General features: G+C 31.9%; 2 protein-coding genes across 2 annotated transcripts; both read right to left on the bottom strand.

Moving 5' to 3' along the window:
- Window positions 1–3,847: 3,847 nt before the first annotated feature.
- Window positions 3,848–5,237, bottom strand: LOC145005483 (uncharacterized). Its single transcript, XM_078964567.1, has 2 exons — window positions 5,004–5,237; window positions 3,848–4,759 (listed from the first exon to the last, which is right to left on the bottom strand). Exons 1-2 carry the CDS (start codon window positions 5,233–5,235, stop codon window positions 3,969–3,971), a joined length of 1,023 nt encoding a protein of 340 aa, XP_078820693.1. The 5' UTR covers window positions 5,236–5,237; the 3' UTR covers window positions 3,848–3,968.
- A 5,247-nt stretch (window positions 5,238–10,484) lies between these two features.
- On the bottom strand, window positions 10,485–12,118 carry LOC145005639 (uncharacterized). The gene is made up of 2 exons (XM_078964754.1): window positions 11,884–12,118; window positions 10,485–11,414 (listed from the first exon to the last, which is right to left on the bottom strand). The coding sequence occupies exons 1-2, from the start codon at window positions 12,113–12,115 to the stop codon at window positions 10,624–10,626; spliced, it is 1,023 nt and encodes a 340-aa protein (XP_078820880.1). The 5' UTR covers window positions 12,116–12,118; the 3' UTR covers window positions 10,485–10,623.
- Between the last annotated feature and the right edge of the window lie 762 nt (window positions 12,119–12,880).

Genomic DNA, 12,880 nt, shown 5'->3' with positions numbered 1-12,880 from the left:
GGCAAGGTGTGATGGTGTGACGTGCACTCTCATAAAGGAGTTTTGTGGGACACTCTGATGTTTGAAATAATATTATTATGGATTTTAATTTGATAACAATTGTCATGAGATTTCATGGTTTATGAAAAAGTGTTTTTAGTATTTAAAAATAATAATTTTTATCCTTGATTTTTGGGTCGTTACAAATCATTTTTTTTCATTTTTTCCCTGGTCGTAGTATTTAAAAATAATAATTTTTATCCTTGATTTTTGGGTCATTACAAATCAATTTTTTTTTTTCATTTCTTCCCTGGCCGTTAAAAAACGTGTATAAACGACTATATTCCTTTTTTTTTTTTTTGGTTTGTTTTATCCCCTTAACACTTATAAATAGTATATAATTTGCTATATTTGAAGTTTTAATATCCACACATATTTTTCACATCTTCTAGTTTTGTTAACACTTCAAAAAATGAGCTCGAGAGATTCTACCGCCACCGGCGCTCAAGACTCGGATGCAATAATGGTGAAAATTTTAGAAACCGGCCGGATTAAAGAAGTTTAGGAGCATTTTGATGTGGTGCTATTGTCGAACGGGAATCAAAAAGCTCGATGCAAGAAGTGCAGGTTGTTAATGGGTAAAGATGGCGATAGTACGTTGAGGAGTCATGCAACTAAAACTTGTGCGGTTGTAAAAGGTTAAGGCGGTCCGAGTCAACCTAATATTACTGCTGACAGGGCGATATTTATTTACAATAATGACGACGTTCGTGAAAGCTTTTGTAAGTTCGTGGTTCAAGAGGGATTGACTTTTAACTACTTCGACAAACAACGATTGACACGTATTTTACGGGAAAAAATGCAACCTTACTGGCAAGTAAGTCGAAGTACTCTTAGACATGATGCTATAAAATATTGGGATATAGCCAAAAAAGATATTCAATTGGGATTTTTAAATTTAAAAACAACTGTTTCTTTAACTTGTGATGTTTGGTCCTCTACTGGAAGTGTTTCCAAAAGCTATATTGCCGTCACGGTGCATTGGATTGACCCCTCTATTTGGGTAATGAACAAACGAGTTATTGCTTTTAAACTTTTTGCGTATCCTCACACGGGGGCACAATTATTTACAATTATAGTAATCGTTAATAGAGGCTTATAATTTAGGCGACACAATCTTCTCTATTTTGTTTGACAATATAAGTAACAATATCGTCGCCACAAAAAGATTAATTGCAAATATAGACCTATTTTGGAAGGCTCGTTTTTTTCATACTCGATGTGCTTGTCATTTTATTAATCTAGCGGTACAAGATGGTTTAAAAATGATAGATTCTATGATTGAAAAATTCAAAAATGCATTAACTACAGTTTTTGGAAAAAATAAAGCTACAATGGAAAAATATCTAAAGTTTGTCGTTTCCATTGACTTAACTCCATATAGTACTCATTGGGATGTTGACACTAGATGGAGTTTGATGTGCATGATGTTTGAAAGTTTCACACGTCAAAGAATCGCTTTGAAATTATTTTATGACACAATTTCAAAAGGAAAAAGCCCGGTTTCGGATTTTGATTGGGATTTGATAGAAGAGTTTGTGAAAATGTTAAAAGTTTTTAAACAATCAACCACTTTTTATAGGACGTGTATTATCCTACAAGTCCGTTGTTACTAAATGAGTTATGGTTAATATCCGCACAATTGGAGCGTTTTGAACAAAGAAGTAAAATATTTGTTTTTGTTACGAGACCAATGACAGAAAACTGAGTCAAATATTTCAAAAAAATACCACAACTTTTTACTTGCACTGCGACATTAAACGCATTTATCAATGGGTGTAGAGGTTTGATTACCAAAATTTCAATCTCTTTAAATTTGCACATAGATGATTCAAACTACATCATTAACCAAATACACTATTTTAATAATACTTTTACCAATTTGTTTGACATATACGCTACAAAATAGGGCAATTTGTCAAACACTTTTGCAAGTGTAACCGACTCTACTAGCGGTACATTAGGTAGTAGTGGGGGTTGAACGAATTTTCATACCGACCTTTATAACTACCTTTTGGAGGAAAACAACAAACGAGCACACACATTAACCCCTAGTAGCGAACTTGAAATTTATATGGGGTTAAACTTTTTAAAATTCATAAGTGCACCAAAATTTAAAAAATTCGATCTTTTGGCTTGGTGGAGAGAAAAGGAAGCACAATTTCCTATTCTCTCCATAATGGCCCACAATTTACTAACTGTCCAAGCTTCCATGGTAGCTTCAGGATTCACTTTTCTTTTAGTGGTAGAGTTTTATCAAAGTTGAGGACGAATCTTACCCCAATTGCGGTAGAGGTTTGCATTTGCTTGAATTATTACTTGGATTTGGTGGAACATATACAACACTTGACATCACTAAAAGGTCCACTAACACAAAATGTTGAACTGAAGATAATGGAAGAAGAATATGAACAAGGCTTATCAACACCTTCGGAAGTAAATGAAGACGAAGATGAAGATGAAGAATATGGTATTGATGAGACCCCTAACCATTTGCGTGGTGGTTGAAGAACATTTTAGTGAAGGCGACACGAAGTGGAAGACCACAAAAACTCTTTCTATTTGGCAAAATGTTATAACGCCACTTTATTATTATTATTAGTTAATTAGTTTCTAAACTCTTTCTATTTCAATGTTTGATGTATGTTTTAACTATTTTAACGAACCTATGTTGCATTTTGTGTTATATATGAAGTCCTAAACTTTTTATTTTTATTTTTATTTATTTATTTACTTATTTATTTATTTGTAAATTTCGGATCGGATTAAAATTGGATCGGATTAAACCGATTCGGATCCGCTTAAGGGAAATTCAGTTAGAACCGGTTTGCAACCAGATTGGATTTCTGATGAAACCGGATTAGCTTTGACGTCATCAAACCAGATCGGATCAAATCGGATTTGCTGTTTGGGCATCTCTAACCATATGTATGAACTTTCGTGGCAATGACTTAAGGAACTTCTTTACTAGTTTGGATTCGTCGATCACATATCCTAATGCTGCTGATTTTCAAGAAATTTCGGATAGTTTTCCTGCAAAATCGTCAATCGATTCTATGTCAGATATCTTCAATCGATTGAATTCTGCCATCAAGGTTTGTAACCTAGACTCCTTCACGCCGTCAGCATCCGTGTGCCTGGCTTTGATTGCATCTCATAACACCTTTGAGGATTCAACATCTCCGATTTGCATAATCAAAGTCTCTGGGATCGTTTGATAAACCAACCCAATCGCTAGGTAATCTTTCTCTTCATTCTTCTCTCTTACTGGATCAATTACACTCCATGCTTTGTGAATCCGTAACACTACCTTCATTCTTAGTGCCCGTGGGACAGACAACTATTTTGGATCGAACATCCTTCACATGTACCGGAGCAGGTCCTCCTCCTTCTTCGTTCGACATGTTGACCTGGCTCGCCAACAGGTAAGTAATTCGATCTCAAAGCCCTGTTCTTGGCTCTGATACCAATTAAAGTATAAAAACTGAGATTGCAATACGGATAACCAAAATAACTCTTTTATTAAACTTGAGAAATAACTCAAAACCTTACAATTCTCACATCCCTAACTCGGCTATATAGAGTTTATATATAAGCTCTAGATTACCAACTTGCAACTAAATTTGAGTTAGGAAACTATGACCAACTTGCCATAATCCCAAGTTTATTTGGTCTCTAAGTCTTACTCGACTTAGGATTCCAACAATGAATATTTATTTTTAGAAGTAAAATTATTTTGGGATAAACTAAAAAGAAAATATTAACTATGGGACGGATGAATATCATTTTGCTTCCTTTCTCTTTAAAATAACATGAAATTTTGCATTGCATTTTCCATTGAGATATTGAACATTACAACGGAATTTATAAAGTATTAATCGATGATTTTATTTCATAATACGTTGAAGATGTTCACTTCATTTCACCCCTCATTTCTTGCAAACAATCCCATTTCCACGTAACAATCCCTTGGTAGAACAATCCAAAGTTCCATTGTCCTTAATCATACTATTCTCTTTCTCTTCAACATTACTGGAATTGTAAATGCATTTTGCACAATCGGAAGACAACAAAGACGTCGTTCTATACTTGTCTTCTCCTCCCACAACCGCCATAGCAACCCCTGGCTTCGCCGGATTCTTAAAATCAGGCTGATATGTCCTTCCCAAAACCCCTTCAACTCCATCGGAAAGTCCGGTAAACTTAAACTGCACTTCCAAATGAGCAAAACAGTCATCAGAAGGCACATTGTAGCTGTGGATCTTGTCATCTTCCGCAGTAACCGGCACCACATTCGCCAAAATCTCCACAACTCCTGGTATGTTCACCATCACATTGTTCACGGCAGAAGTTCTCTCCACTTCGATTTCACCCTCCGGCGACTTCCATGATGATAATCCACCAAGAGCTAACAAAACATCTTCACCATCGTAGGAGAATTTCAGGTGGTCGATGCCGCCGTCCCAGGTGGCGGATTTAGTTGCTTCCAGGGAGAAACTGTGTGAGTTGAAAAGGAGACCCAAGGCTTGGATCCAGGTGAAGGGCCTGGTTCTGCCGGTGGGTTGGTGGCCGATGAATCGTCCGTTGATTTGGAGGTTTGAATCGGAGACCAAACTGAAATGCTCGTTGACTTTGCCGTGAAAGTAAAAGACGATGCTGTCTCCTCCGATGAAGCGTGGGTCGTAGCATGCAGATCCCGGTGTGTCACACTCTGGTTTGTCTACAAAGTGGAAAAAAAACCTTAACTATTACGAAATATTATTAAATTTTATTATTATAATAAATAAATGGAAATATGATTTTATAATAAAAAAAACAATAAAATTACGTCGTTCTTTTGAAATATGACCATAAATACAATTTGTAAGCACTATATCAAATAGTTTTACTGAGCAGTTATATAAAATATCAAATATTTAAAAATGATCGATACATAACAAGAAAATAAATGAAGTAATTCTTACTATGTTTGCATTGAGCCTTGCATTTTGGAGAATAGCAATCAATGCGACAAACTTTAGTGTTGGGGTCGTTGGAGTTGCTTTCAGGGCATTCAGAAGGGCATGAGATATATTGACCCGGGCAACGAGAATCATGACTGCAGTAACTTGATGTATAAGCTTTCACTTGTGTAATGGCACCCGAAACAACAATTGTTGCCAAAATGATAAAAAACAAACATCTTTTGCTTGCCATTTTCTTTGTGTTAGTTATAAGATTAAGTCTTCTTAATGCTCTATTTATAGAATCATAGTTGGGGATGGGGGCTTTAATTTATTCACTACTACTTCTATATGTCAACGTTGTAACTTGTGAAAGCTTATTGCTTTTAGGTCAAGATATGGCAACAGTGGTTATCTGTGATAAAGGGTTTTTTATTTTTTTTTATTGTAAGAAAACTAATCTAAAAAATTATGCAACTTGAAGTTATATATTATACATAAAAAGTCAATTTCTTAAAGTTTACTTTTTATGAAGAATGTATCATTCAAGGAAACATAAAAAGAGTCATATGTATTTGTATCGAATTATCCGGCCGACTCGCGGCCAAAATGAATAATGCACACATCGTGAATCTCAGATTTTTTGCACTTTTCAAATTTGATCATTATCAGCTCCATTATTGTCTCAATCATTTATTTTTGCTCATTAGCAAAGATTTTTCCTATATTTATCCACCTCAAAGAATTATTAATATGTTTATCTTTAAATATATCATTAACGTCATAAATATTAAGATAACAACCTAAAATATATTATATGTATAAATAAAGCCATATTACTATAGAAGAAAATATATCTATTATACATTCATAATTAATATTTTCAAGAAATTCATTCTCAATTGAAATGCTCCAAAATGTTTAATCTCTCTTTAGACATTGTAGATCATGTATAAGATTTTAAATTTGTAACGAGAATAATCAATAATATTATGTACCATAGACTATGAACTTAATAGTATTTATATTTTTAAGAAATTTACTATTGCACTAGCATTACTAAGTTAACTTGATATATATATATATATATATATATATATATATATATATATATATATATATATATATATATATATATATATATATATGATGACACATAGCAAAATAACTATTCTTTTATTAGTATAGGGATATATATATATATATATATATATATATATATATATTACAATAAATTTTCATCAGTGATGTCTAAGATATGATGATTTTGTAACCTCTTTTTAATATTTTTGCAACTTTTCTTTAGCTTGTTGGTATTTGATGACTTCAACTTTTCTGTTGTGAATAAGAAACCAAAATATTCTTGATACTATGTTTATTCCTCAAACCTCCGCTCCAATGAAACAATAATTTGATAAAATGTATGCACTAAATACACCAAATACTAACCCTCAATGATTCTTGAGGTAAAAGTTTATGCACTAATTTCGATGATTCAACGCCACTTTCATCAAAGTATATTTTCTTAAAATCTATTCTTTTATCCTTTTTCTAAACAAACACCAGATCAATTCCTAGATCTGAAGTTATATATGTGAAATAATTTAAAAACTTCTCAAAACCATGCTCTTTAGAAGTCCATGTATATGTAAATGTATTTATATGGAATATATTTAACAAACCTAAATATTCATTGTAAATAAAGACTACTTTAATTTTTGAAATAATAGCTTAGTTAACAGCCTTCGGGCTCCCAATATCTAGACCATCATTTCTCTTTTGAGGCAAGAATCATATTCCATTTAACCCAAGGGATTGTATGTTCCCATTTATCACCTCCCCAAAAGATTGTCACTTGTAAAGACTCCAACAAGCTTATCATTGTAACCAACACTACAAACATGGACATATAATATCTACCAAGTGATTCCAAGATTGATTTAAGAAAAGTCAAATGAATTCCGTTGAAAAACATTTTTGCTTTCCAGTTAGACTTTCTTTTTTTAATATGTCAACTATTTGCCAACTTCGCAACTTAGTCGTATTGTCCCCAATAGGAATGCCAAGATAAATAAATGAAAGCTTTCCTGCACCATACCCTATTATAGCTTTTAAAGCCCAATTTTATGATTTTAGCTTAGGGTTGAAAAATTCATCCATTTTGAGGTTGAGAAAAGCTAAAATCATAGCTACCATTTCAAGATGATATCCTTCCGGTCTTTCTCCAGAGTTCACAACACTCACTCCAATTTCAAGGTAGATTGAGAAATATGTGTGTATGTGTAGAAATATGTATATGTATTAAATCTATATATCCGATTTATGGAAGCTTGGTGTACTAATCTCTCAGTTACATCACTCCAGGTCAATTTCAATATGCATAGAAGCTTGGTGTACTAATCTATTATTGAGGTGTTTTTTTCGTTGGTAATATAAATCCCAATAAACAACTACTTTTTGTGTGAATTTATTCATGAATATTGAAAATTAAAAATAATTGTTAATGATTGAGGAAGCCATTTTAAGCTGATCACAATTGTACATGACCTGTTTGATGTTATGCCTGAGTGGCTTGATTCTACATATAAACTTCATGTGTAGTCAGTGCTCTGGTAGCCACATACCAAATTTTATAATCTCCTAGACAATTAAATAAATGTAGTTCTAATGGTGGCGATCCATGTGGAGAAAAAAGGAACGGTATTTTATTACCTTGTCAATAGTCTGTAAACTATTATTGTGTTAAATTCTTTATTGTGAAAAAGTTTTGAAAAAATTAACTACTTTATGTATCTCATGTTATTTTTGAAACTTCAACATGCTTCGATGGAAGCTGAAAGTTGTTGTTGGAGAACACTTTGGTAAAAAATTTAATGAAGGTGGTTCAAAAGTAAGACTTCCATTGATATGTATTGTTTTTAACATCAGACATTGTTTCTTGCCATCAAGCAATCCTGTATGTTTTGAGCAATTCGAATTATCATTTTTTTTGTGTTACTGTACAGAATATAAGGCAAGTCTTTAGATATGCCCTTCATGTGTTTGATATTTTATCACCTTTATTTTTTTCTTTGTAGACCTGGTGGTTTCATCTTTTGTTAGTAGCAGGGGTATTCAAGATTTGCTATCTGGTATCTTGGTTTGGTTTGTTTTTTTTTTTTTCAAATGATTTTTATATATAGTAAATTGAAAAACTGCCTTTATTTAATTTTCTAAAATAGAGTAAAAACTAATTTAATTCTAAATGATTGTTTATAAAAACAGGTTTCGTGAGTGTTGGTTATTGTTGGATATGAAGATATCAGATGAGTTTATTCTGTTATTAGGGACAATGGGTAGGGTTGTAAAGTCGAGGGTGGTATGTGACAATGATGGTTGTATGGCGTTGTTAAGAGTGGTTGTAGGTAACTCGATGATGAATGCAGGTGCAACCGGTGGAGTGAAAGTGTCAAACAAGTGAAAGAATAGGAAGGAGGCATTTCATCTTTAGCAACTTACCAAACAAAAAGGATATATGAGAGAATTTCAACTGACACTTTTGTGTGTAAAGACTTCCCTAGACGGAAATTAGACGACTTCCAAAAACTAACTTTTTGTTTATATGATAAATAACATTGTCACTGTCCTTATTCAGTCGTAATTCGATAGGGCTGAAGATGTAGTTGGTGTAACTAATAAATAAGAATTCTGGAAACCATGCCTTTACAAATGGTAGTTTGACCTCCAATGCAAAGGAAACATGATTCACTCAAGGTATTTGGTAGAAATCATAACATGTGACTCCAAGTTTTCCTCTTTACCTTTTATATTATTTTTTTTAAAGCTATTTTGTTTGTTTTATCAACATATTTGTTTTATTGATTGATTTTTTTTAAGATTAGGAATTGGATTCTTTTTACTAGTTATGATTTATGAATATCGTTTGCTTTAGAAGATGAAGATTATGCGATGAAGTTAAAATGAAGGTAGGTCTGAGCGTATGATGGATAAAATAAATATTATAAATTTGTGTAGAAGATGTGAAAGTGTTTTTTTATTTGTTTGATTGTTTTTTTTAATTGTGTTGGTATGTTTCTAAAGTTTTTTTCATCAGTGATTTTTTCTTTTTTCGAGTGGCAACATTAATTGTTTATATATATATATATATATATATATATATATATATATATATATATATATATATATATATATATATATATATATATATATAGAGGTTTAGGTTCATTTGAGATCATTCTAATTTTGTGAGACCGTGAGACCAAATCTAAAAATAATTTTAAAATGCAAAATAAATGGAAAAATCCAAAAATTCTTTTTTTAAATATTATTTTCGGAACTTGAATTAACTAAAAAAAATATAAAAAAAATAAAAAAAATTCCGTTGTTTTTTTTGAAAAATACGTGAAATATTCTAAATAAAATATTACACTGACATATTCTAAAAAATAATTTTAAAATCCAAAATAAATGGAAAAATCTAAAAATTCTTTTTTTAAATATTATTTCCGGAACTTGAATTAACTAAAAAAAATAAAAAAATAAATAAAAAAAATTATATTTTTTTTGAAAAATACGTAAAATATTCTAAATAGAATATTACACTGTACATATTTTAAAAATAATTTTAAAATGCAAAATAAATGGAAAAATCAAAAAAAAAATTTTAAATATTATTTTCGGAACATGAATTAACTAAAAAAAATATAAAAAAATAAATAAATAAATAAAAAAATGTGTCTCACGGTCTCACAAAATATAGGTGGTCTCAAATAAACCTAACATATATATATATATATATATATATATATATATATATATATATATATATATATATATATATATATATATATATATATATATATATATATATATATATATATATATATATATATGGAATTTTATTTCGTAAAATTGTTTCCCATTCCTAAACATTGGAGCTTTCACATGAATGGTTGTATATTTAAAATTTTGGAACTATAATTTTAAATAGTCATAATTTACGTTTTAATGCTAATATTTTTTTTTTATATATAATATATAATTTAACTCTCTCCCTAAATGGGATTAAAGAGTTCATTTTAGGGATTCGACTTTAAAATAATATTTTTGTGCTTAAGAAATAATAAATTGCAAGAAAGTATTGATGCAAGGTTCTATTTTTAAATGCAAGAAAGTATTGATGGAAATTTTTATTTTTTGAATAAATGAAGTATATTACCATGCCTTAAGAGACAGATGAACGAAGAACAGATGCAAGTATGTATTTTTCATGTGTTAATGAAATTTATTAGAGTGATTTAATAACAAAACATAAAAGTAGGATGTTTAAATTTGCAAGTTAAAAAAATTATATTGTTATTTTGCAAATGTAGTAATAATTATAACGTCCAATAATTGTTTTACGATACAGGTTATAACCCAGTAACAATAATAAAACATTGTTGATGTATCTTCTCATTTGATTGATAATTCCATGGTAATTAGATATCAGTTCATTTTCCATCAAAATAACATGAAACATTGCACATTGCACATTGCATTACACTTTCCATTGACATATTAAACATTCCAACGGAATTTATTAGTATTTATGATGATTTTATTTCATAATACGTTGAAGATGTTCACTTCATTTCACCCCTCATTTTTTGCAAACAATCCCATTTCCACGGAATAATCCGTTCGCAGAACAATCCAAAGTTCCATACTCCTTAATCATACTATTCTCTTTCTCTGCAACATTACTGGAATCGTAAATGCAGTTTGCACAATCGGACGTCAACAAAGACGTCGTTCTATACTTGTCTTCTCCTCCCACAACCGCCATAGCAACCCCTGGCTTCGCCGGATTCTTAAAATCCGGCTGATATGTCCTTCCCAAAACCCCTTCAACTCCATCGGAAAGTCCGGTAAACTTAAACTGCACTTCCAAATGAGCAAAACAGTCATCAGAAGGCACATTGTAGCCGTGGATCTTGTCATCTTCCGCAGTAACCGGCACCACATTCACCAATATCTCCACAACTCCAGGTATGTTCACCATCACACTGTTCACCGCAGAGGTTCTCTCCATTTCGATTTCACCCTCCGGCGACTTCCATGACGATAACCCACCAAGAGCTAACAAAACATCTTCACCATCGTAGGAGAATTTCAGGTGGTCGATGCCGCCGTCCCAGGTGGCGGATTTAGTTGCTTCCAGGGAGAAACTGTGGGAGTTGAAAAGGAGACCCAAGGCTTGGATCCAGGTGAAGGGCCTGGTTCTGCCGGTGGGTTGGTGGCCGATGAATCGTCCGTTGATTTGGAGGTTTGAATCGGAGACCAAACTGAAATGCTCGTTGACTTTGCCGTGAAAGTAAAAGACGATGCTGTCTCCTCCGATGAAGCGTGGGTCGTAGCATGCAGATCCCGGTGTGTCACACTCTGGTTTGTCTACAAAGAGGGGGGGGGGGGGCACAATCTATTTTAAAAGATCTACCATCACATTATATTTTCAACTTTTTTTTTCAAACTGAAAGAATATAATTGGAAAACCTATGTGAGTATATCAGTGAAATTGCTTTTTTGTGCACAGCATTACAATAGTTAAATATTCAAGTCCCCTATAGACGACCTGAAATTTAGAAGTAAATTAATGTATGTATGTGTTTGTGTTCTTTAGAAAAGTTAACAGATTCTTAAAATATATTATTGCAATATGAATAAAATGAAAATACGATGGTATAATAAAAAAGGTCTAAAACCACATTATATTATTATTATTATTATCTTATATTTGACCCTAAAATCAATTTGTAAGCAGTTAAGCACCATACCAAATAGGTTTTACAGTTATCTAAAACATTAAAAAAAAAAATCTACCAATACAGATGACAAGAAAATCAGTTAAAAGAATTCTTACTGTGTTTGCATTGGGCCTTGCATTTTGGAGAATAGCAATCAATGCGACAAACTTTAGTGTTGGGGTCGTTGGAGCTGCTTTCAGGGCATTCAGAAGGACATGAAATATATTGACCCGGGCATCGAGAATCATGACTGCAGTAACTGGATGTATAAGCTTTCACTTGTGTAATCACACCTGAAACAACAATCGTTGCCAAAATGATAAGAAACAAACTTCTTGTTATTGCCATTTTTCGTTGGGTTAGTTATAAAAATAAGTGTTCTTAATGCACTATTTATAGCATCATTTTTAGGTTGGGGAGGGGGGTTAGCTTTTATTTCAAGATATGGCAACATTGGTTATCGGTGATTGAAGTTTTTGTACGTGTAAAGAAATCATTTAAAAATCATGCAAGTATATTATCCATAAAAAGTCAATTTCTCAAGGAAACATGAAAAGGTTTGATGGATAGGGGGAAGGGGGGAACCATTTTGGTTTAAAGAAATCTAATTTATTCAACTAAAACTTGAGTAAAAATTAAAGCTGGTGATCGGTGATATTAGATTCCATAGCTTGTAAAATATTACCGGACAACTCCATGTAGCTTAGAAAAAACAAAAGGGGCATGTTATCTTATACCCTTACAACTCCTTTGCTTGCATGCGAGAGAAGGAGCATGTTAGAGTTAGACCCAATAAATATTATGTGTATTTAACGTCTTTATGATTACTAATTTACTATTGGGTGTATTTACGTAGGGTATCCTTAACCCGATGCTGTCGAAAAATGTACAGCATTAAAAGCGTATCGTTATTTCCCCTAAAAACCATACACTTCTTAAATCAAGTTAGATTAAAGTACGTTGTTAACATATCATTTTTTGTAGAACAACTCCATATTACAAATTAATTGTATTAATCTGGTTTTGTAATCAAGAAACCTAATTAATGTGGAGTTTACGATTTTTTACTACCAAACCACAAAAAATGCTATTTTTTTCCGGCTGAAATTACCA

The sequence above is a fragment of the Lactuca saligna genome, chromosome 7, assembly GCF_052625555.1.
Source record: "Lactuca saligna cultivar CGN05327 chromosome 7, ASM5262555v1, whole genome shotgun sequence".
Lineage (NCBI taxonomy): Eukaryota > Viridiplantae > Streptophyta > Magnoliopsida > Asterales > Asteraceae > Lactuca > Lactuca saligna.
Note: the sequence above shows the minus strand (reverse complement) of the source record. Positions and strands in the feature narration are given on the sequence as shown.

Coding starts and splice junctions, on each gene's coding strand:
- LOC145005483 (XM_078964567.1), bottom strand. CDS start 5,235: ATGGCAAGCAAAAGATGTTTGTTTTTTATCATTTTGGCAACAATTGTT. Junction 4,760..5,003: donor CAAGGCTCAATGCAAACATA/GTAAGAATTACT, acceptor TCCACTTTGTAG/ACAAACCAGAGTGTGACACA.
- LOC145005639 (XM_078964754.1), bottom strand. CDS start 12,115: ATGGCAATAACAAGAAGTTTGTTTCTTATCATTTTGGCAACGATTGTT. Junction 11,415..11,883: donor CAAGGCCCAATGCAAACACA/GTAAGAATTCTT, acceptor CCCTCTTTGTAG/ACAAACCAGAGTGTGACACA.